The 25,855-nt window shown below is 40.3% G+C and overlaps 2 protein-coding genes across 4 annotated transcripts in view; both read right to left on the bottom strand.

Annotated features, from left to right (window-relative positions):
• Positions 1 to 846: 846 nt before the first annotated feature.
• LOC139464974 (ATP synthase subunit beta, mitochondrial-like) lies at positions 847 to 8,413 on the bottom strand. The gene is made up of 10 exons (XM_071246618.1): positions 8,265 to 8,413; positions 6,599 to 6,784; positions 6,219 to 6,393; positions 5,285 to 5,406; positions 4,674 to 4,858; positions 3,877 to 4,035; positions 3,259 to 3,381; positions 2,394 to 2,606; positions 1,761 to 1,962; positions 847 to 1,150 (listed from the first exon to the last, which is right to left on the bottom strand). The coding sequence occupies exons 1-10, from the start codon at positions 8,377 to 8,379 to the stop codon at positions 1,053 to 1,055; spliced, it is 1,578 nt and encodes a 525-aa protein (XP_071102719.1). The 5' UTR covers positions 8,380 to 8,413; the 3' UTR covers positions 847 to 1,052.
• Positions 8,414 to 20,373: 11,960 nt separating this feature from the next.
• The window catches only part of LOC139464973 (integrin alpha-8-like), a 122,164-nt gene continuing 116,682 nt past the window's right edge, over positions 20,374 to 25,855 (bottom strand). For all 3 annotated transcript variants that reach the window (XM_071246615.1, XM_071246616.1, XM_071246617.1), the window contains exon 31: positions 20,374 to 25,619. In XM_071246615.1, the coding sequence (XP_071102716.1) occupies positions 25,527 to 25,619 (93 nt within the window). In that variant the 3' untranslated portion in view covers positions 20,374 to 25,526. The remainder of the gene's footprint in view (positions 25,620 to 25,855) is intronic.

Here is a 25,855-nt window from a genome sequence, read left to right as displayed (position 1 = left end):
TACTGTAGTGTGTGGATCTGGGGGCCCTCACAGACACACTAACTTATCTTTGGGGATATAACAAGGACCTTGACTTTCATGCTTTGAAAGTGGATCCTCCCAGATTGTGATCGATGCTCAAGATGTCAATCATTGGATTGTCTGGTGCAGATTTGACTATTTACAAACCGCCATCATAGCTGGAATATTGCCGAGTGCAACGTTAAACAACAAACATAATATAGTGCCTGAGTGAATGTTGCTTTATGCCGCAGTCAGCAATATTCCAGCTACCTCTTACATCACAGCAGCCTGTAATAGTTACTGAAGGACTACAGCAATATTCCACATCAGAGTGAGACCAAGCCAGCCAAGGGGAACTGACACACTAGTAGATAAATGCTGGCCTGGTGGAACTTGTTTCTCATATCTCCTACATAAAAAGGTTGCCATGTTTAAAACTATATTAGAATTCTGTGAGCAAATTTTCTAGACATGACAGCTGGGATCATTCATGCAAAGTTTCAGCTCCATGATGCCTGAAGTTTCACCGATGTCAAAAATGAAAAAGTTAATGACGAATGGTCAACTCGCCAAACCATCTCAGTTCCAGATGTTTGATCTGGGCAGTGTAGTAGTGAACAAGGAGTGGCTACTGACTTTTACTGTTTTAGGTAGAAACCAATAACAAAGTAGCATCCTGTGTTCATCCAGGAAGAACTTGTTGACAACCAGACAGTTTTATGGCCAACTAGTCCACAGCTCATTTAGGACCAGTAGTTTCTGGAATGCAACCAGGTTTCTTCTAGAAGACTAGTCCATGCTTTCCATCTGTAGCTAACCCTGTACAAAGACCACAAGCAACAGTTGTTGTGGACAAGGTTTATTCATCCACAGTAGTAGCACAGTCACTGTTTCTTGTTTACAGTTTTTGGTTTTTGACAAACAATAGTAATGATTGTAATATCTACAAAATAACTGGTCAACACGTCCTTTCAAACTGTAGTAGCACATCGCGAATAATTTACAATGCCTTCTTGCAGAGATTGTTCCTAAAACTACTATGAATCAGTTCAACTCTGTTCCTCTGCTAGTTTCTCAGCCTTCTGGACAACTTCCTCGACTCCTCCAACCATGTAGAAGGCGATTTCGGGAAGGTGGTCCAACTCACCTGGAACAAGACAATCACTCATTGAAGGATGCATACAGCCAGTTAATATTCAGGTTCAAAGAGATTTTGCAAACGACTGACACCATTAATTATACACGTACATGTGTTAGTCACAGCTGAAGATTAATGTGAGATTAACTGTTTTTGGTTTATGGATTTTGAGAGTGAAAAACTTGATCAGTTGGTCGAAAAAGGTAATAAATAAAATGCATTGTACTGGATATTTTTAATTATCTTACTAGGTCGTAAAAAATAATAATATTGTTCTGGTTTTGGTCCTTATTAATATTAAAAAACTAACATCTGATTTGTAATCACTTTTTATCATTGGGGAAAAAAGTGTTTCAGTCATATAAAAAGGCCATGGATTATGTCAAGGCAATCTAAAATAAACCCTTGTCATTCGGATTATTTTTTGTGTGAAGTTTCTATTTTTGAAGTCGTCTGATCTGTACACCAAGCAACAAAATGTGAGTCTGAATGGTTATGAAAATGACCAGCCAAATATCAAAACAGGACCCAAGAAATGCAGGCATCATTAACCTGCATTCAAGACAATCATAATGACAAGGTAGATGATAAACATAATAAAGCAAACAATGCAGCTTACCCTTGAGAATCTGTTGGAATCCTCTGATGGTATCCTTGAGAGCAACATATTTTCCCTCGGAGCCTGTGAAAACCTCGGCAACCTGGAAGGGCTGTGACAGGAAACGTTGGATCTTCCTGGCACGGGCAACTGTCATCTTATCTTCCTCAGACAACTCGTCCATACCCAGGATAGCGATGATGTCCTGCAGGGACTTGTAGTCCTACAACATATTTCACCAACTTGAACCAAGGCAGAGAATTAATTCAGAGACAGAACACCACTACAGACCAACATACAAAGCATTAGAAAGAACATCACATATGATTTCATAAATGACAGATTTTCGACAGACTTGACTTCTGGACGATGCTGCATCTACAAGTTTTAGTACAACTGAACATCAAGCCAATGCAATGTTAGAATAGAATCAACAGATTGTACAAGAATGATTTATTATGTCAATTTATTGGCTGAATGACAGTTTTAGACAATGTTAACAAGATGTCAATGGTTTTTTTCCCCCTCAAAATTCAGCAGGGGAACACACAAATGGCTTAACACAATATGCCTGTATGGGAAAGCCATGTACATGATTTTCACAGCTTCTAGTTAACGACAAAAATGCAAATGTGTAAGAAAGTTCCAACTCACCTGGAGGATTTTCTGCACACCACGAGCGATGCCATAGTGCTCATCTCCTACAACGTTGGGGTCGAGGATACGTGATGTGGAATCAAGAGGATCTACAGCGGGGTAGATACCCAGCTCAGCAATACCTCTGGACAACACAGTGGTGGCGTCCAAATGGGCGAAAGTGGTGGCAGGAGCAGGATCTGTCAAGTCATCAGCTGGCACATAGATGGCCTTGAACAAATTTACAAACAATTTCAAAAGACATTCCAAAAAGACCGCCACTAAAATTTGTGTTGACATTGTTATCATTTCATTAATTACCTCTCTGCATGAAAATCTGACACCTCCATAGTTTTGCATCAGGTGAACTTTCCAATCAGCCAATTAGCACCAAGGCTTCTAAATTCTCGGTATGACCGAAAGAGTGAGCAAGGTATTCACACAAACATCTAACTTCTGTATATTGAGTGAGTGAGTAATGTTTTACGCCGCTTTTAGCAATATTCCAGCAATATCACGGCAGGGAACACCAGAAATGGGCTGCACACATTGTACCCATGTCGGGATTCAAACCCGGGTCTTCAACGCCACGAGTGAACGCTTAACCACTAGGCTTCCCCACCGAACCTCTGTATCTTGAACACGAACATAGTCTAGGAGTTGCATAAGGGAAAACAAAATAGCAGCACTATCACAATGTTGGGGAATTGTTTATACATTCTGATCGAGAAAACTCATATCTGATGGCTCAGGAATGCATGCTTCTTTTCGATTGGGCAGTCACAGATTGCTCCCATGGAGACGTCTTAAGACATTCAGGCAGAGGATTCCGATCGAAGATCAGACTTTAACAAGACTGTACAAGCCTCCACACAGAACCCACCTGTACTGATGTGATGGATCCCTTCTTGGTTGTTGTGATTCTCTCCTGCATGGTACCCATGTCTGTAGCCAGGGTTGGCTGGTAGCCTACAGCAGAGGGGATACGGCCCAACAAGGCAGATACCTGACAACAAATAGTACTAACTTCACTTCTCCAAATAGCTAATCTCAACCAAAACTTCACTGATGAGCATTATTCAAGAAATTAAATTGAATCAGGACAAACGGGATATTTATGAATAAATCAGAAATTGACTTTTACAGAACACAGAGGGTTATTATACACACACAAAAAACTATGAAAAAGCTTAGATCTAGGCGACAAAACCATGTACCAAAGTCCTTTAAATAAATTTCAAATAGGTTTTGAAAAACATGTTAATTAATACTGGCAATTTACAGAGCTATATCAAAATTGAGCAAGTGAGTATGGGTTTACGTCGCTTATAGCAATATTCCAGCAATATCATTGTGAGGGACACTAGAAATGGGCTTTACAAATTGTACTCATGTCGGGGATCGAACTCGGGTTTTCAGCGTGACACTTTAACCACTAGGCTACCCGACCACCCCCTGTATCAAAAACTGCCACCAAGACTTGCACAATCAGCAGGTTTACCTCTGAGCCAGCCTGTGTGAATCTGAAGATGTTGTCAATAAAGAGCAGCACATCCTGTCCCTCCATGTCACGGAAATACTCGGCAACAGTCAAACCAGTCAAGGCAACACGGGCACGGGCGCCTGGGGGCTCATTCATCTGACCGTATACTAGAGATACCTGAAGTTGGAAAAAGACAGTGATAATCATGATAATACGCTTCATTTTATTAGTAATAGCAGGCATTTATTTGCCATTATTAATAGCTGGCTTCTAAAGTACTCACGGAAATGGAAAAAAACTGTTTTTCTCAATTTAAAAATCGACACAAAGTGTTACGTAGCTGTAAATACGAAATAACAAAACAACTCGAAAAGTACTAGTCTTGATTTGCTAGTTTGATCTCAGTCAACAATACAAAATGTACTTTACAGGAGGTAATTTGTCGGCACTTTCAACATTAAAAAATAAAACTAAGTCCAAATTGACATAGCAGAAACACACTATAGGCATTATGCACCTGTTCTCACCTGTCGTCAAGGTGTCATAGGTCACCTTGATCCACTTACACCTGGTTATGCCCTGTTTCACAATAGTCTGTTTAATTCACATTTTTACACACTTTTACGTGTAAAAAGGCATAAAAACATTTGATACGCTGTATTTGTGCCACGGTCCAATTAGTACTAATTTAGTTGTTTGAATATTTACATATTTTGTATATTAACTGCAATTATTTAAGATCTGAGGTCGAAAATTTTTCATTTCCGTGAGTACTTTAGTATGTGATTCTTCAAAATATAGGACTTGGTACTAACCTTGGAGGTATCATCTGTGAGACTGATGACTTTGGATGTGATCATCTCATGGTACAAGTCATTGCCCTCACGGGTTCTCTCTCCAACACCAGCAAATACAGAGTAACCACCATGAGCCTTGGCCACGTTGTTGATCAGTTCCATGATAAGTACGGTCTTACCCACACCAGCTCCACCGAAAAGACCTGGAACCATTGTGATCGTGCAATTCAAACAAGGTTAAATAAAACATGTCCCAAAATTCATGGCTGCTATTTAAGAAAGGATTATCAAAGAAATAAGCAAGTCTACAGATAAATGTGTGAATTTACAGGGTTAGAAATTGGCACTAGTCCCATAGTCCTTGCCAAACTGCCCAATAGTTAAGGTATCATAGCGGCTTGTAGGGTTTTGCTATATATTATCATAAAGAATAGTGGACCAAAAATGTTAGTTTCTAGTGCTGATTTATTACATGACAGTTTGCAAAGTAACCACTCCAAATAAACTAATGTTTTGCCAGGCATTGACAATCTCTAGAATCTTTTTGCCAGCTCTCCCCAAATAATTAGCTTATCCAACAACACAATATCCCATTTGAGGGTTCCCTTCTGAGAGCTGTAATCACTCACCAATTTTACCACCCTTAGCATAGGGGGCGAGAAGATCTACAACCTTGATGCCAGTTTCCAAGATCTCCTGTTGTACGTTCATGTCGACAAACTCAGGGGCTTCTGCATGGATTGCAGCAAAACTGAAAAATTGTTCGATCAGCAACATTACTCCAAGGATACTTTACACCTTAACGGTTTGAATAAATGTTGAAGTATGCAACTCTTCTTAAAAACAATTACAACCAAGAGAGTAAGTGTACAATGTACAGAAGCAGATCTTACTAATAATGTCGATGTTTACACATTTTAAATGTTTCAGAGACATCAATGAATTGTTTCACTATTTTAAAATAACAATATCCAATTACAAATAAAAACTCATCTTTCAAATATGAACATCACTGATGCTTCATTCAAAATTCTGCTCACATATTATAGTACTTAGTAGACTATGTTACATCTAGGTCTACTGCCTCCTGTTAACTCCTCACTTAATCCTTTTGATAGGCAGCTGGACTTATCCATAAAAGTAACACATCTTACACTTAAAAATGTAAATACATAAAAAAGCAGTGTTTGACAAAAATATAAAAGACAGTCGGGCAGGTGACCCATAATTGTTGCCTGCCCATCTTCCAACTTACCTGACCGCATTCAGACATTATAAATATTACAAAAACGATGTTTGCATTATTTCAACTGAATCAAGATGCGGTTTGTCTAACCGCATCTTGATTCAGTTGAAATAATACAAACAATTACTTGACAATCTACAAGGAGTCATAATAGAACTGAATACGTAAGTAGTCTTAAAATTATCTGCCAGACAGTCGGGCAGGTGAAGGAAAATGTCATGCAGCCCAACAGAAAAGTTACTAGAAAACTAGCAGACACTGATAAATGACATTACATATACATCGCTTAAAAAATATGATTGTACTTCATCACTCACTTTTCAGTTTCTACAGGACCACGTTCATCAATAGGCTCACCAATGACATTGATAATTCTGCCTAATGTTTTTGGTCCTACTGGGATTCTGATGGGGGTGCCAGTGTCTAAACACACCTGGCCTCTGATGAGACCTTCTGTGCCATCCATGGCAATGGTTCGTACTGTGTTTTCACCTTGAACACAAATTTCAGAATGTTAGCATAATTTGAATTAAAATTATGATCATTAGTCCTGTCCATATGAGGTTTGTCTCAGATTATCAACATTTTCAATTGTGGATTTAAGATGCAAGTATTATCAACGTTAAAATAAGAAATGCATTACATTATATTATTAGGTTAATTCACTTGAGAAAGGAGTGAAATGAACTGTACAAACCTAAATGTTGTGCAATTTCTAGAACTAATCTTGGTGATCTATTTTGTACTTCTAAGGCGTTGAGAATGGGTGGGAGGTCATCATCGAATTGAACATCTACGACGGCACCAATGACTGCCACCACTCTGCCGGATGCCACCTTGCCCTTGGCAGCTGGTTTTGCTGCTTCCCCAGCATATCCTCTACCTGCAAAACAATAGGTATATGGCTCAAGATAAGACAGGACTCCCTTCCAGAAGGGGCATTCCTTGAATTTCTGCACGTGCAGTGTCTCAGTGGGTCATCCCAGTAGTTTCGTTACTCTCACATGCCTCAGGCTGTTACGTTACCAGGATTGCTTATATAATATGGTATCCTATATATTTGTGCTTCGCAAATAGTTACAAGAATTTATTAAGATTGGAGCCAAGTTCAGTGGTAAAATGTGTCACCAAAAGTACCCACCAATACATTAATGGAAATTGTTCCTATTTTTGCCCAAGTTTAATGTTACTAATATGTGAACCACTTGGCATATTCTACTAAAACTACAGCAGGGCAACATTTATTGTCAGGCACTTATGGACATTCGGTCAATGAAAAAAACTTTATACTAACCATCCTGGTTAAGAAATACCATAAGAGATACAAAACTACCGGGATACAAAAATCACTTACTACCATCTCAATGTCCTACCAAAAATATTTTGTCCAGAACCTGATAGCACTACAAGTACACAGGAGCTGAGCAACTCTGCAAGAAATCACTTCTTCACATTGAGCGGAATAAATCAGCATCTACAGTGACAAGCATTGAAATTCTTCACGCCTTGAATGAATGTCATGTTCTAGCCGCAGTTCCCTCATCCGTTTGTTTAGAAAATACCCTGTCCAATGTCAAAACAGCTGATGAAAATGATCAATGGAAGAGGGGACAACTGCAGCTCATTTTCAAGCTGTTTCTTAGCAAACTGAAATGGTCATAGCAGTCAACCCCCTTACTTCTGGTACAATGTAGTACCAGCATGGTCATGTTCACCTCATTCAAGGGTAAATCTGAACACTTGGTGGGTCAAAGTCTGTCATACCATAGGAAACTCAAGCATTATTAATGATAATATTGAGCTATGCTTTCTATACATAGGTTTAACACGTTTAAACCGCTTTAATATTGAGCTGTGAAGGTAGATAGATAACATAAGAAATCTGACATTTCACCTGATCGGACAATGCCATTTCTTAAAGAACATTAATTTTCTATTGACAACTTAACTTTTCAACAGAGAAGGTTCACTGTGGCAAGGGGATCAAATCTAAATGAAACCACAGTTACTATCTTCGGTGATATACAGTGTTTTCTGCACATATTTTTTGTTGACCTCCAAATCACCCAGACATGCATGTTGAACTTGAAAACGAGGCTGCAACACCTCGGACCTGAAGTCCCTATGGTTCGATAATTAGGCGATTATTATTAAAAGCAATTAGCAATCCATCAGAAAACATTCGACAGTCCATGTTTATACTCCGTTCTTCCAAATCAACCTGATCAAAATGCATGCCAACACTTCCACGAAGAAGTCCTTGTGCGTCCTTTGCCGGCGATTGCGAGCCGGTAAAGACATGTTCATTAAAAACGTGCGTATTATATATCAAACATGCATATTGAGAACGTTTTGGAACATACGTGAGCAGAAGTATGCTGGCAACGTTCTTGTGGCTGTTTGAGGGACGACCGGGGATGCAAGGGCACATTTTGTGGCCCTCAACAGCCCCGAACACGCTCGCCTTGCTGCTTGCATGATGGCGATACTTGTGAGGAACCGGTCACGTGACGACCAAGGAGTTGTGGGTAACGTAGTGACGTATTCGCATATCAAACCGGTTTCAAATAACCGGAATGTAAATGCATCTGATCCATGAGACGGCCGCATGGAAAACAGTTGTTAAATTATAGTTATAAAATATAATAAAAAGGAGCCCAGAGACTTTCTTCATTTTCTTAATACTGCAGTAATCTAGACTTGCCAAATATTATTATTAGGCAACGAGGCCTTCCATTCCGGGCCCCTGGCCCGTGAAGATCCGGGGTAGAATAGGTCTTCAGCAACCCATTCTTGCCGAAAAAGGCGAATATGCTTGTCGTAAGAGGCAACTAACGGGATCGGGTGGTCAGACTCGCTGACTTGGTTGATGCATGTCATCGATCCCAATTACGTTGATTGATGCTCATGACAATCACTGGATTGTCTGGTCCAGACTCGATTATTTACTGACCGCCGTCCTATAGCTGGAATATTGCTGAGTGCGGCGTTAAACAACAAACAAACAAACAATCCGGGTCTAGTGTCTGGTTAATCAGTATTTATTCTAAAAAGGGCAGTTCATATTGCTGTTCGTTTAACATAATATTCGTACCCAGTACAGTAAACTACGTTTATAACAAACACGCTCATAACGGACTGACGGATAAAACGAACTGGATGTTTGGGTCCCGTCCATTCGCTGTGTATATGTTTTTTATGTGCTGATAACGGACTTCGGTTATAACAAACTAAAATTAGTGGCCCCTTTGTGTTCGTTCTGACCGTAGTTTACTGTATATTGAATAATTATGAGAGAACCGCTGATGGTGAACGCTCCGCACATCTGTGGTCGTGTTTCTAAAAACGTCAACCTTAGAAGCACAAAATCTAATAATTTAAAAAAAAACACCTGAACATCAAAAGGCGGCAGTTTATCACTTGCCTGGTGGTAATGCATATGTATAGGGAATGTCTTTCACAGCCAACAAAGCTACGGGTGTGAGATCTTTTGTGTGGATGCTGTAATCATTGAAATCAAATACATATGAAACACATAATTACATAATAGGTAACAAGTATAGCATAATGATCAACGCTACACACATATACACTGCAAGGTCTCATCATTGTGATTATTACATTAACTGATAAGTATCATCCATCCATACAATCTCATCACAGGTACTTATTACAGTGCCTATAAAACACACCAGTCATCCATTAAATACACTAGTTAATATGCGAGCGCTAAACGCTAAGACGATAGCATATTCAAAGCGGAATTAATCTCTGGCTTCCTCTCGTCTGTCTGACACTGGCCACTGGGGCTCACAAGCTGCCGTGAGTCGATCTGCTCGCTAACGCAACTGAGCGTGACAAGAGACTGGGCTACCGTCTGTAGGGACAGCGTAAATAAACTTGGAGGCAATATTTGTTTTACGCATTTTTGAACACTGATTGGTTACCCGTGACCTATAAACAAATCGACAAAGGGTACATGTTCATTAATTTCTTCAGCCTAAACAAACAGACAAAAAGAACGGCGGAGGCTCATCGGATGTCGTCATTTGGAAATACCCCTGATGGTTATAGTTTAATAATTTAAAAAAAGTATTCGAATGCCGGCGGAATGATAATTCTTTGTTTATTCCTGGATATTCGGAGTGCATTCTAAAACTTCTGACTGCATTCTGAGTGCATTCCAAATATTCAGGCCCATTCTTGTTGCCGTCCCAAATGTTTTGCTCATGCTCAAAACATTCGAGGTGCATTCGAAGTGGAGAAATATCGAACGGCATTCAAAGTGTATTCTAACTGCACTCTGTCCGCATTCTAAATATTCTTACGGCATCCCAACAGCATTCGAAACATTCTGATCGCATTCGAGGGAGAATCGAAACGCCAAGCCACTTCAAATCCTGCCAGAATGTCCCGAATGTGCCTCGAATGAGCCGGATTGCACCTCGAATACATTTCGATTGCTGCCGGAATCTATTTCGATATTAAAAGAATTCAGCTGGAATGCACTTCGAATGCCGTCAGAATCTTTCGATTGCCGCTCGAATTAGGCTCGAATGCACTCGGAAGGTCCCGACGTAATTCAGAACACCGCCGAATGGCATAAGAAACGCGGCCAGCTACCACTGGAACGTCAGTCTGCATTGCATTGAATTGAGGAATTGAATTGAATTGAATTGAATTGTGATATGTTTGTAGAAATACAGTTAGAATAACTTATAAAATTTTAATGACCCTGGAACGTTATTGGTAAACAGATACTTTGAGAACAAATGTAACATTTATTTTATTTCTCTACCTTTTAAAGATGAATGTTTTATAATAATAACACACTGATGTTATTGTGTCATAATTAAATAAGAAACAAAAAACAATCATTACTTTTATTAATAATAACAATTTATTGGCACGACAACAAATCCAGTGTGCATATGTCATATGTCATCATCATATCAGTCTCTCATCCATCACTCATCCTGATCTGCCATGGCACGGCTCCTACTGGGTTGTTGAAGCAATGCTTGAGGATCTCTCGCTGCCTCTTTCCAGTCTAGGTGTCTGTTTCCTCCTGCAACACGCTGCACATCTTCAAGCTGAGCAAGTTGTCTCCAGGCTCCTGGCACCACGTTGTGCTAGCATCTTCCTCATCCACCATACCATTGTGGAGAGCAGGATAACGGATCCTCACCAAGTTGTGCTGGCAGACACAGCATCCAACGATGTCCTGCACAATGGAAGGCCTTGGCTGCCCGATGGTGAGGAGGACTTGCCAGGATTCCAAATGTATTCTCCACCACACGTCGGCCCCTGGAGATTCATGTGACCATATGGCTTCACCAAGAAGGTCCATATTTCAAAGGAATCATCTCCCACGATAAAGTATGGCATAGGCTCGTCATCTTGGGGTATGGAGGATGTCTCAAGAAACCCTATGCTCACGTCTTCAAGGCATTCCTTGAGCTCGTAGAAAATCTGAGCATCAGACACACTTCCATATGCACTGATGTCCACCAACAGGAACGTGCAGTCTCCACCCACAGGGGCCATGACCACAGAGAAGAAGCTCTTGCCAAGTTTCCTGATGGCCACATGCCCCGCCATCTAGAGCTCCCATAGCATGAGGAACATTCCACCTGTTTCTGAAGACCTCCCCAATAGGTGTCCATTCGTCTGGAGTGGTGGGGCAGGTGATGACCCCATCCTTGTATTCCTCCACAAGGGCTTGGCTGACTTCAGGGATGATGAGGCTGATGGTGTTCCTTTACATGAGTATGGGGTACTTGTCACCCGAAGCCAGGAACCTCACAGTGATGGAGGTAGCGCCTTCTTCATCTTGATATCCTGCTTCTCTATCCTTGGCCCCACACTCTACAACAACTCATCAAACATGGCAGGCTCCATCCTGAGGTAGTTGAAGGAGGACTGTGGAGGCGTCTACTCTGCTCCTCCATCAGTCTGGCGTAATGTCCATACAGCCTTCTCCTCTCTTCTGCCAGCCATGGTCGGGTCTGATATCTTCTTGGGGGGCACGGGTGGCCCAGTCGTCTAAAGGCGCCGCGATTCGCTGTGCAGAGTTGCGTCCCTTGGGCTCGCCAGAAACCTATGATTGTGGGTTCGAATCACGGTTCGCACCGATTATGTTTCTAGGTTTGTCAGCACCATACCCGTGCTCGTGGGTTTCACCGAAGTGGTAAACGTCTGAGACCTGCATCACTTCGGGCTTTCCTCCCACATTAAGCTGACACGCCGTGATATAACTGGAATACTGTTAAAAACGGCGTTAAACCCAACTCACTCACTCACTCACTCTGATATCTTCTGGGTCTTCTCCTCCTGATTCTTCGCCTGGCCTCCTCCACATCTCTTTCAAGCAGGTCTTTCTGGAGGACAGCAATCTGAAGCAAAGTAACATGGTCCAGGGGTTCCATACTCCATGATGGTTGGGTTGAGACTGATGAAAATGCTAGACTCGACAGTATCTATACCCCAATCGGGGATCATTCTGGTTGCATTCTTGATATATCCGGGCCATTCGTGTTAGCTAGATTCTAAGTACATTCTAAGTATTCGAGCTGCATTCTGTTTGAATACTTGGACGTTCGAAACATATTCGGCGCCCATTCCGGAAGCGTTCTGACTGTATTCGAAGTAAATTCGTACAGCATTCAAGGCACCTTCAAACCAGACTTCGGGCGGTATTCGGGCAGCAATCGAACCGCACTCGTATGGCATTCTAAATATTATGACTGCATTCTAACAGCATTCTAAATATTCTTACTGTGTTGCAACTACATTCGAGCTGCATTCGAGAGCTAATACACACGGAATGTGCAAGAATCATTTGAGGCAAGTTCGAAGCGCATTCTTACAAAGCTTGGTTAATTTGAAATTCCCTCCCGAATATGGCACGAATTTTGAAAATTCTACATTCAGGCTGGTTCTGCTTCCTGCCAATCTCATTAAAATCAGATCTTAGTTATCGCTATCGCTTTGTATCTGATTTTTAGGAGATTGATTTTTCAGTCAATCTAAAAGAACTGAATATTTAGATGTTTAATAAATTTGCTAAGTGAAACTTTTGCACATTTTGGCCGTAAAAATGTAAACACGTTAAAATAAGCATTGATCAGGTGAAACATTTACTTTGTGTTGCAAGTCAAAATAGTGTAAACGAAAATCGCACAATTACCAAGTAAGTTACTTATCAAAACTTCGTCACCATTACCGATGCTACCCACAAAGATACCTACATTTCCTTATCATTTCCAAAACTGTATTTTATTTTGTTGATCAATGTGACCATACGCCCTTATACTATCAATAAAAGTGACAAATGCACTTACAAATTGCGCAGCACAGGTCGCAAACTAGACTATATTTCTGCTATATCATCCGGGTACGGGGAAATAACAACACCCAGTCCCGGAGAATTGCTTTAGATAAGTGCCCGAGTGAACGAGTGGTAGTTGTTTACCGCCCAATAAAAACCTGCAGGGAGAACAAACCACTTGGGGCTCCACCCCTCATGGTTTATTCTCACACGCACGCACGCACGCACGCACGCACACACACATATTCTCTTTGGCCCAAAATAAAGTCTTGTCCACTTTAAAATGTTAGTGGTTTAGGAGTATCTCCGTGTAGACATGCAGACTGTAATTTATTCAACCATATTGAGTACTTTTAGCTGACAAGTACAGCTAATATAAATGGATATGATGAAAGCGTGAGAAGAAAATAGAATAATGTAAGGTGTTCATATTAAATCTTTTGAGGGCGCTTGAAAATGAAATAATACCGCTGATGCTTACTGCATAGAGATGTTGAAGCCATCCACGAGAGAACGCGATTAGAAAAAAAGCGACAAAACCCTTTCAATATTCAGAAGACATTTCAAAAGTAGAGCCGATTTTACGATTCCAACTATATCATGAGCATGTGTTTATGAATCACATCAAACAGTGATGATACCAGGTGTTCGCGACAAAGTGAGTGTATCCTGCCCCACCTGCGGAATCCGTCACAAACACACACAAAGGCAAGTAAAATGTTCATCCGAAAAAAACAGGGGACATATGGAACAAGTCAAAATAAGGATTTGCATCGGACACCATTTTTGTCACTGATGCGTCAAATTTGGAAATATCCTCCACAAGTCAACCGTAAGCGTCACTGAGGCCTTGGATATTTTAACCTTGATCTAACATCTCCTGGGTCCGCTTGTACAAAGCGACCGTAGCGCTACGACGATCGTAACTCTCATACTTTAACATAGACTTACGATCGTCAAAACGCTAAGGAGGCGTTGGGGTTGCCTAGTGGGTTAAGAACTCGCCCGTCACGCCGAAGACCCGGGTTCGATTCCACACATGGGTACAATGTTGGAAGACCATTTTCTGGTGTCCCCCGTCATGACATTGCTGAATATTGCTAAAAGCGGCGTTAAACCATACTCATTCACTCACTCATTCACTCTAAGCGCTTTGTGCAAGTGGCCCCTGAGAACGAGTCGTGTGACGCTCTTTGAAATATTGTTAGAAAGAGCCTGCTCGCAGAAAACGATGCAGAAATGAGTGAAGCATTCATAAAATATAGATTCTGCCTGACAACAGTTAACATGCAAATATGAATGCGAACTTAGCTCTGTGCAGTAGACTTACATCTAGTCTATGAAATGAACATATCGTTAAGAAAAAAACAGTTGTTCAGTTATCTTAAAAAATATAATAAAAAGGAGCCCAGTGACCCTCTTCATTTTCAGATACTGCAGTGATCTAGACTTGCCAAACATTTTAGACTTGCATGGGCTGTATTTGATATATATTTGTATCAGTGTCTGATAGACTACTCTGTGCACGTGACACATGTTAAAAGTAACTATAATTTGGGTGTGTCATATACTGCGATAGTTAGTTTAGTATTGTTGGAAGCTTAAACTTCTCATGTGAGATACCCGTATCCCCACAAGAATGCAATAATAGTGTAGCGCTATGAGCATCCACCTGGTGAATGGAATCTGGCGCATTATAAATGCACTGATTTGCCACTTTGGATTAATGAACTACAGCAGGCCCCCCTATCTTCTTGAATAAAAAAAGAAGCGTCGAATGGGTTTAAAATAAAGGCATGTTGGAGCATTGCTTAGCATAACTTCCGGATTGGAACCGATTGCATTTATTATGCGAACGAAAAGAAACACGATCGAATTTGAGTGAGTGAGTTGGGTTTAACGCCGCTTTTAACAGTATTCCAGTTATATCACGGGTGTCAGCTTAATGTGGGAGGAAAGCCCGAAGTGATGCAGGTCTCTCGGGGCGAACCGGGTTTCGAACCCACAATCATAGGTTTCTGGCCCGCCCAAGGGACGCAACTCTGCACAGCGAACCACGGCACCTCAGACGACTGGGCCAACCGCGTGTCTGTGTGTGATGCCATTATACCTGCCTGGACCAATATTCTGAAAGACTACAGGTCCCACTCTCTGGTTCAGTCCGATTCCACCCCAAACCATGATGCTTGGGCTGCCCCACGGATCTCGTTCCATAACACAAGCATCAGCATAACGTTCGCCCCTCCTTCGCCAGACTCTGACTCTGTCATCCACCGTTGAAACACAGTAGCGACTTTCATCAGTGAAGATGATTCTTCTCCATTGCTGTTGACGCCAATTATGATGCTGCCTGGCCCATTGCAGTCGAACCTGTCGGTGACGATCTCTCAGGATGGGTACACGAGCAGGACGGTGGCACGAGATGTTGTTGGAAGTTAGGCGACGTCGGACTGTACAATCACTGATGGCACGCTGATGGTTGCCAATGGTTTGCCGAGCTGTTTCAGTGGTCATTCGGAATCGGTTCTGCAGATGTTGGCGTATAATGAACCGATCTTGTCTGGGAGTAGTGACTCTAGGACTACGCGGTCGGTCGTCGGTGGTGTTAATGGTGTTGTGGCAATGTTGCAAACGATATATCGTTCTGACGTTGACATTGAATGCATTGGCAACGACCTGTGCACTCTGCCCTGCTTGCAGTCTTCCGATCACTTGTTGTCTCTCATTTCCTGATAATCTTGGCATGGCTGATGAATCGAAATAACAAAAGCCAGCTTAACACTTTTGGGTGTCCTTTATACCCATACCATCCACGATATGCACGTGCATCATGTTTTTGACAAGACTTTTCCGCAACTGAGTCCCATTGCATTTTTGAAGGCTGCGTTTGGGCAAAGCACTCCATTTTAAACACAATTGTTAAATGGACTTTAAGGCAACAAAAAGAAGCAGTAGAACGATAAATGGGTTTATTGACCACAGAACATGTAACTGCCAGTGTCTGTTAAGTTTTATCTGTATTTTCAGAAGTGACGTTTCTTTTGCCTTTCAGTGTACATCGTGATATAGGTGGAATACTGGTGGCTGCAACCGTAAATAACAGTCACCATACACTCATTCAGTCACAGCAATGTAGTATACCCGGAGTTAGAATTGCTCGCACACACACACGCACGTACGGACGCACGCATGCACGCACGCACGCACGCACGCACGCACGCACACACACACACGGTTGCTTGGTTGATCATGTCACCACACTGGTTGCTCACAACATTCAATCACTGGACTGGCTGGTCCTGACTTGATTATTTACAGGCTGCAGGCTGCATCATAAAGCTGCATGGAATATTGCAGAGTGTCGCGTTTAACAACAAACATACCATAAACCCATACCCAGGCTTTTAGACTAACATCGACTCTCTCAAATGAACATATTTTACAGATACAACAAACAGTAGCTATAAATTATAATAGAAAAGAGCTGAAAGAATTTCAAATAAAACTGCAGTAATCTAGACTTGGCAAATATTATAGACTTGCATGGGCTGTATTGGCTATATTTGTTTCAGGGTCTGTATGCCTGACTACCAGGGTTTGTTTCGGGGTCTTATGTCTTGTGTGGAACCAAGATGCTGTCGATGCAATCAGGACGCAGTTATTACTGTACCATCCTCGATTATCCAGTGCAGATTCCGCATCCCAGCAACCCATGATAATCGGGTGGTCAGTCTCGGTGTCTTGGTTGGATGTTTGATCGCATCCACTGACATGGGACGTTGCTCATAATATCAGTCACTGGTTTGTCTGGTAGAAGATTATTGCTTGGCAGTTATCAGTTAAGAGAATGGAGTTGAGATACTCCTGACAATCGAGTGTGTAAACTGGGTTTGAGTGCCTTTGAACAGTATTTCAGTTATACCACAGGTGTTAGCTAACTATGAGAGGAAAGCCCGAAGTGATGCAGGTCTCAGACGTTAGTTATCAGTTAAGAGAATCGAGTTGAAATACTGATAATTGGGTGAGTGAGTGAGTGAGTTGGGTTTAACGTGCCTTTGAACAGTATTTCAGTTATACCACAGGTGTAAGCTAACTATGAGAGGAAAGCCCGAAGTGATGCAGGTCTCAGACGTTAGTTATCAGTTAAGAGAATGGAGTTGAAATACTGATAATTGAGTGAGTGAGTTAGTGAGTGAGTGAGTTGGGTTTAACGTGCCTTAGAGCAGTATTTCAGTTATACCACAGGTGTCATCTAAATATGAGAGGAAAGTCCGAAGTGATGCAGGTCTCAGACGTTAGTTATCAGTTAAGAGAATCGAGTTGAAATACTGATAAGTGAGTGAGTGAGTGAGTTGGGTTTAACGTGCCTTTGAACAGTATTCCAGTTATACCACAGGTGTCAGCTTAATATGAGAGGAAAGTCCGAAGTGATGCAGGTCTCAGACGTTAGTTATCAGTTAAGAGAATCGAGTTGAAATACTGATAAGTGAGTGAGAGAGTGAGTGGGTGAGTGAGTTGGGTTTAACGTGCCTTTGAACAGTATTCCAGTTATACCACAGGTGTCAGCTAAATATGAGAGGAAAGTCCGAAGTGATGCAGGTCTCAGACGTTAGTTATCAGTTAAGAGAATGGAGTTGAAATACTGATAAGTGAGTGAGTGAGTGAGTTGGGTTTAACGTGCCTTTGAACAGTATTCCAGTTATACCACAGGTGTCAGCTTAATATGAGAGGAAAGTCCGAAGTGATGCAGGTCTCAGACGTTAGTTATCAGTTAAGAGAATCGAGTTGAAATACTGATAAGTGAGTGAGAGAGTGAGTGGGTGAGTGAGTTGGGTTTAACGTGCCTTTGAACAGTATTCCAGTTATACCACAGGTGTCAGCTAAATATGAGAGGAAAGTCCGAAGTGATGCAGGTCTCAGACGTTAGTTATCAGTTAAGAGAATCGAGTTGAAATACTGATAAGTGAGTGAGTGAGTGAGTGAGTGAGTGAGTGAGTGAGTGAGTGAGTTGGGTTTAACGTGCCTTTGAACAGTATTCCAGTTATACCACAGGTGTCAGCTTAATATGAGAGGAAAGTCCGAAGTGATGCAGGTCTCAGACGTTAGTTATCAGTTAAGAGAATCGAGTTGAAATACTGATAAGTGAGTGAGAGAGTGAGTGGGTGAGTGAGTTGGGTTTAACGTGCCTTTGAACAGTATTCCAGTTATACCACAGGTGTCAGCTAAATATGAGAGGAAAGTCCGAAGTGATGCAGGTCTCAGACGTTAGTTATCAGTTAAGAGAATCGAGTTGAAATACTGATAAGTGAGTGAGTGAGTGAGTGAGTGAGTGAGTGAGTGAGTTGGGTTAAACGTGCCTTTGAACAGTATTCCAGTTATACCACAGGTGTCAGCTAAATATGAGAGGAAAGTCCGAAGTGATGCAGGTCTCAGACGTTAGTTATCAGTTAAGAGAATCGAGTTGAAATACTGATAAGTGAGTGAGTGAGTGAGTGAGTGAGTTGGGTTTAACGTGCCTTTGAACAGTATTTCAGTTATACCACAGGTGTCAGCTTAATATGAGAGGAAAGTCCGAAGTGATGCAGGTCTCAGACGTTAGTTATCAGTTAAGAGAATCGAGTTGAAATACTGATAAGTGAGTGAGAGAGTGAGTGGGTGAGTGAGTTGGGTTTAACGTGCCTTTGAACAGTATTTCAGTTATACCACAGGTGTTAGCTAACTATGGGAGGAAAGCCCTAAGTGATGCAGGTCTCAGACGTTTACCACTTTGGTGACACAACAACGGTGCCCTGTTAAACAACAAACCATCACAAACTTATTGATGTGACAAGATTGCTACCGTCCACACACACAACATCGACAGTGATCTTATTTTGAGCTTACATATTCTCCCTGTGCTCATTCACGGACGTAAAATCAGAAAGACAAGGTCATATGGTGAATCCTGTTTTATTACAAAATATCTAAGTACATCACAACATTCGCAGTGAGATCTCTACTTGAGATAGTCGGGGGTGCAGAAGCATTAACATGTGTAACAGTGAGAGATATAGGTTAACTGGGTTATACTTCACTCGCTTGGTAGTCAAAGTCTAATATGTCTCTGATGAACCTTGCTGACTGGTAGGACACAGAGTACAGGAGGTTTAGCAATTCCGTATTTAACAGCAAGTAATTGTAATACGTATAGAAATATGGACCAAGCTCCATACAGTGAATGTCATGCTTCAGAGCTCTTTTAGTTGTAATTAACCAATCACTGGATGAGTTCAAGGTTATGTTTCTTCCATATAAGGTATTTATCACTTGGGACATTCCACAATCGATCTGAGATACACTCATCAGAAGCATATCAACATTCACTGATTCACCCGTGATAATTGTAAGGTGGGGTTGTGGTGCGGTTGAGTGGGGTGCGGTTGAGTGGGGTGGTTTTTTTGCGAGGCCGCAAGGTAGTGTATGTTTGAGGTGCATTGAGATAAGGTCGGGGTAGAGTTTAGACAGGGTAGGGGTGAGATGGGGTTGGGGTAGGGTTCAGATGGGTTAAGTTAGGGTGGGGTTGAGATGGGTTCGGGGTGGGGTTGGGGTGGGGTGGGGTGGGGTGGGGTGGGGTTGTGATGGGGCAAGGTAGGGTTGGGTTGAGATAGGGTAGGGTGGGGTGGGGTTGAGATGGGGGAGGGTGGGGTTGACATGGGGTAGGATTGGGTTGAGATGGGGTAGGGTTGGGTTGAGATGGGGTAAGGTAGGATGGGGTTACGATAGGGCAGGGTTGGGTGGGGTTGAGATTGGGGAGGGTGGGGTTGGTTTGGGGTAAGGTAGGGTGGGGTTGAGATGGGGTCAGGTTGGGTTGGGTTGGGTTGAGATGGGGTAAGGTAGGGTTGGGAGGAGATTGGGGAGGGTGGGTTTGAGATGAGGTAGGGTGGGGTTGAGGTGGGGTGAGGTGGGGTAGGGTGGGGTTGAGCTTGTATGTTTTTTAAAAATATTTATTTGCTACTAAATAAAATCCACAAATGACCCCACTCAAAGAGCCCTTTATCATATGTGGCAAGATAACATGCACAAGGCAATGACGTGTCTGAAGTAATCATTTAAACAATGAAAGGTTAACCCTTTGTACAACAGGGGAAATGTCGCCCCCCCCCCCCCTACACACATCCACACACCCTGGTACTTTGCTGAAGGAATAAAAAATAATAAATAAAATAAATGACATTACTTACAATGAAGAATTAGTTTCTTCTTGGAATAATATTTTTCAGAATAAATTCAATTTCGGAAAGGTTCTTTCTTGACTATTTCAAAAGTATCTATTTAAAATCAAAACAAAAGAACAGAAAGACCACTTCAACATTTATTTACACATTACACAAACAGATTATTGCTTTCTTCTCATTAAGATGACAAACTTAATAAATGAAAATTAATGAATGAAAAAAATAAGTAAAGAATTATTTATACTGAAATATGAATTAAATTTTCAGTGAAGATCTTGTGTGGAAGTTCAGTTAATGTAAAAAAGCTGATCTACTTTATAAGTAAACACTGTTTAGTAGTCCAGAAACCAACATACACAAAGACATTATGTATATAATACAATATATATAACATGATAACTTTCAACAATATAAAACATCCAAACACAACTTGTTCATGTAGCTCTACATCATACAACTGCCATGATGACAACAACGCTCCACATGTATGTACACTTCTGTGTTTAGTTGTCAGGACAACTGTATGTCACATGTTGCTGTTGAAAGGGAAGGGAGATAACTCCGGCAACAGGAAACAGAATGTCATGGGTGACTTCCCTTTGAATGTCATGGGTGATTCCCATTGTAAACAGCATGATAAGGTATGACCTCATATTCTTAAACATTTAATCTTTAGGGTCCAATGTTTTCTTAGCCATATCAAGCAAATATAAAAACATAAAATAGCAAGTTGTTCATTTGCTTTTTTTAAAGCCATGCACAAAGTTGGTGGATAAAATCTTAAAAATTCTCATCTGAGTAATTTTGTTCAATTTATTAAGTTATTTCAAATTGACATCAGATTAAACACGATATAGAATATAAAGCCAAACTATTGTTTGTTCAGTTTACATAATTGTTGTCACAACATACTAGTTTCCTTGCCACTGGAGACGATCAATATGATGATAAGTGTCATGGCAGATCACCTCTAGTATGAGGTAGCCATTGAGAATATTATGCTAGTAATTCATATACATACACTTCCTGATTTTGTTTCCATATATGCAACTCAAAACAAGTTAAGAAACATCTGATCCTTTCATGTAATATTACTATAGCTAATCTGTCATGCATGGCAGATTAACTATAGTACTATGAAGAAATCAGGTGTTCCTTTACTTCTTTTGAGTAGAATATTTCAAATACATTTGTTAAATTGATAAAAAATGAAGGTTTAATAAAACTTATTTTATTAATAAAAGCATTATTTTCAGAGATGCAATATTTAACAGATAAAAACACAAGCATACATAATAATACCTTTCTTATTATAGAATGAAATATTTCTACAATGACACATACCCAATATATACAAAAACACCATCTGACAACTATAGACATTCAAATAAATAAAATAAAATATCTTAATACAAAACACATCAACTATACCAAGCTGTCAATGGAAGCCAGGCAGTTGATATAGGATCTTTCGCAAAGCCAAAACATACTTCTTAGCATGGCTGCGGTTCCATTCAAAAGTATTTTCAAAGACTACTGTGCCCATATTCATGTGTTCATAAAAATCAAATTAATTCTGTCAAGAAATGTTTAATTCAAGACAAAATGCAACATACTTTAAAGGATCTAAATTTGCCAAAAAAATCAACAAAAGTATCAATAATTCCATTTAATATCAATCCAAGTGAAATCTGAGACTGATGCCATTACACATTAACATATATTCTCATTGTGTCAACCAGGGCGAAAACAAACTAAACAATAAACTAAGCAGTCTAGTTTGTTTCCCTACACATGATACAGGCACAAGAAGACAAAATGTCCTTACCCCTTAATTTCAATTTCAACTTATATCCCCAAACTACGACAGGAAGTGTTTCCATAATGATGGAATGTCGATTACCCAACAGGGGAGACTACTCTGCTAATAAGGGGAGACAATTATACTCAGTAGGCACGAATGGACGGCATGAACAGTAGGCCACTCTTGGCCTCAGAACATTTCCTAAGACAACCAAAGTGATAGGAACCGGTGTAAAGAATGATCAGTTGGCTTCATTTTGAAATATATTTAACAGTAAGGGGGAGACAATCAGTAACTTATAGATATTTAAGCTTCATGTCGGCAAACTGATATATGTATTTTATTTGGCATAACTTAAGGCTATGTTTTGGAGAAAGCAGATATTTTGTAGGTATCATGGATGCTGAAAAACATACATTTACTTGTTAAAAAAAAAAAATGCACATTAATCATAAAAACAATAATAATACCGGTAGGCTAATTTACATGGCCCTCCATCACCGTGGAGTATGCTCAGAGTGCATTGAGTGGGTGAGAAATGTTCTTCCATTTTTATAACGAGACAACAACGACTTCATATATATGTGGAATTCAACTATCAATTCCTGATAAACAGTGTCTGTTATTTATCCGAATGTTCAGAGGTTTATTCATTAACTTAAATTAACATATTTCAAAATGGCAGCCTAACGGATGACTCTTCACCCAAGTCAACACACACTATCTATGGTATGGTTGTCTGCGGTTCACTAGCGTTCCTGTATGAACAACACACGTAAACATGGTTCATGATGAACATTTCAAAGTAAGGCATAACAGCAACCAATGAAATAAGAAAGGTAATTCCATTGTCATGGATAACATTCATCGAGACTCACTATTCTTGAACGTGATTTAAAAAATCCATCTCCACACCAGGATAAAACAGTGCTGCTTATTTAAAACAGATATAATACATTTCCAATTACAAACATACATGAGTGCCTCCTCCGACCAAGCATGCAGATATAAATTAAGATTCAAACACTCTCTAAGTTCTATATCTAACCAAATGAAGCCTAACTCTTTATACAGAAAACAAAATATTTATAAGATTCTTCTTTAAAACCTAACACGACGATTGTGTAAAACACACCAATCACAGGCTCACCTGAAGGTCAGTGGGAAGGGAGATAACTTTTGTAACCTTGTACCAAAATCTATCATAATACTTATATCTTATTCTTATTTATCAGCTCCATACTACAAGAGTGCTATAGCTTTTTAAAATTTATAAACACACATTGAAAAAAATGTTTTTTGGAAAATCAACACTTCTTTCTGAACCATGTTTAACTGAAACTCCCTTTACATATAATTGTCAAAATAATCCACACTTTCATGTAACCAATGGCTACTATACGTGTATCTGGTTTCTGATGATACTACACATATACAATGAATCAGACATTCTTGTATAATTTACACAGATGTATTCTCAAATACCATGTGCAGTTCTAAATAAGAAATATCTAATTCTGTCCAATTTATGTTTATTATGTAGCAAAACAAATAATATTATAATTCCTATTAAAAATATTTTTTGTTTCAAAACATTTATTTCATAATATTTATTTTGTTCAAATTATTAATTTCAAGTGTTGATATAAAAAAAAAACTCAAATAAACATTAACATCAATGTCTTTCATTTTTTAGGATTTCTCATCTTGAACAAGAAACTTTGGCGTTCAAACTGTTTTATACTTTTGATTAACAGATGATACACAAGTTATTCCCCCTTTCCACTGACCAGCAGCACATACTACAACTCTCTCACTCAAGTCTTTGGCGCCACTCATAAGAAGATAAGAACTAGTTGTCCTACCATTAGAATACACACTGCTCAATGGTCATTTAATAAGTTGTACTGAAAGCAGTATATGTTGATAGCACCATGGGTACACTACCACCCAGAGGAGTATTGTTGACTATAATGGCACACTGAATATATCTTTATAACACATGGAAATATGTGAATGATTGCATATATGGTAATTATGGCTCTATATTTCTCTGTAGTTCAACCACCTGCCCTTGCATGGCCGTGGTAGTGGATTTGTAATATTCAACACCTAGAAATTGGCCCTATTGCACAATTCTTTCAAAGTATGTATAATAAGGTATGAATCATTATGTCATGGAATCACTGAAGATTTCTGATACTTGACCAGACAGCTCCAAGTGAGAACATTATTGAGTGTTATGAAAGGCTGTCATTGAGGTACGATAAAGGTTTTTACATACTCAAACTGGCCATGACTTTGGGTAGTATATGAATTCCACCTCCACAGAACCTCATTACCAACCTTATGCTATTGTTTGTTACTTGTAGACTAAATTAATATTCTGTTGCTTTTTCGTCTCTAAGTTTGGGCTGGGACGGGTAACTTGGGTACTCGGTCAGGTGGGAATTGAGAAGGACACAAGTATCCACAGGACTACCTGGAACCGTGGTTAGTCACGTGATAAAGTATCTAGAACTCCATGGTTACACTACAAGTCACTAATGTTTGCATTTATGTACCCATGCCTTCTGACTTGTATTTGTGTGAATAAAGATAACTTTCAGTCAACTTCAGTGTATGCATGACTGGATCCTTTTATACATGTATCTAAATACTTTTTGCCAGGGCTCCGGTCAAACAATTCCCAATCAGACATTTTGTTCCCAACTCTTGAGACCTACAACGGGTACCCAGGTAGGGTCAGGTGATAGGGTGTCTGGTACCCGAGTAATAGATTTGGACTTGTTTCAGCCCTACTCCAAATGACCATATAAGGCAGTGAATTCGTGGACAATGGAAGCCTGGATGTGAACCGATCATGTGATCAGGCAGTGTGATGGAATGACTCTGATGCAGAAGTCATACTGTCTCCATGGTAAGTAGTCACATGATTGTTCCTCTTCTGTTGGAAACATTGTTTCAGAATCACAATGTCTGGTGTGTTACGATCGCTTATTCCCTGAAATAAGGCACAGATGGCGGCATACTGTGAAATAGGCATCAAGATTGTTATCAACCATATGTTGATATCATGGATATCACATAGGGAGTTGATATCGTGGATATCACATGGAGAGTTTTGTGATTTCACATTTTATCACACTGCAGCTTGGACTTTTGAATTTACACTGGAATCACAACATGTGCCTCTTTCAGGGGTCGTGGGAATCAGCCTTGATGCCACATAGATTTTACAACTTTTATCCAAACTTGTTCGAAGGTGAATTTTTGCTCATTCAAATGTTTTGTCCTCAATGTTCCGTGGGCTGCCGTTGGCAACCAAGTAGCCGTCATCCTCTGGCTTCCTCCTCTTGAAGAAGCCACACTGGAACACAAAGAGAGACACTCAAGATTACAACGACAGGATATGTTAACTTGGGTCCACAAGGACAGTACATGTAATTCAGTATCTAGCAAAATACTACCACAACTAAAATGAGGTGAGGTGAAATTGGTTTAACATCGTGTTGAAGATTATTGCACTCATACACATACTCATATGAGTGTGGGTGGATGCTTGTACTATTCCGGACTGATTTATAGTGCTAGCCCACTGAGATG

The sequence above is a fragment of the Haliotis cracherodii genome, unplaced genomic scaffold (genome assembly GCF_022045235.1).
Source record: "Haliotis cracherodii isolate W230 unplaced genomic scaffold, xgHalCrac1.p SCAF_17, whole genome shotgun sequence".
NCBI classification, from domain to species: domain Eukaryota; kingdom Metazoa; phylum Mollusca; class Gastropoda; order Lepetellida; family Haliotidae; genus Haliotis; species Haliotis cracherodii.
Note: the sequence above shows the minus strand (reverse complement) of the source record. Positions and strands in the feature narration are given on the sequence as shown.

What these genes read in the sequence shown, in the direction of transcription:
- LOC139464974 (XM_071246618.1), bottom strand. Translation starts at nt 8,379, where the DNA reads ATGCAAGCAGCAAGGCGAGCGTGTTCGGGGCTGTTGAGGGCCACAAAA. An exon ending in GCCAGCATACTTCTGCTCAC is followed by an intron (nt 6,785 to 8,264) that starts GTATGTTCCAAA and finishes ATTGTTTTGCAG; the next exon opens with GTAGAGGATATGCTGGGGAA. An exon ending in TCACACAGGCTGGCTCAGAG is followed by an intron (nt 3,382 to 3,876) that starts GTAAACCTGCTG and finishes ATTTGTTGTCAG; the next exon opens with GTATCTGCCTTGTTGGGCCG.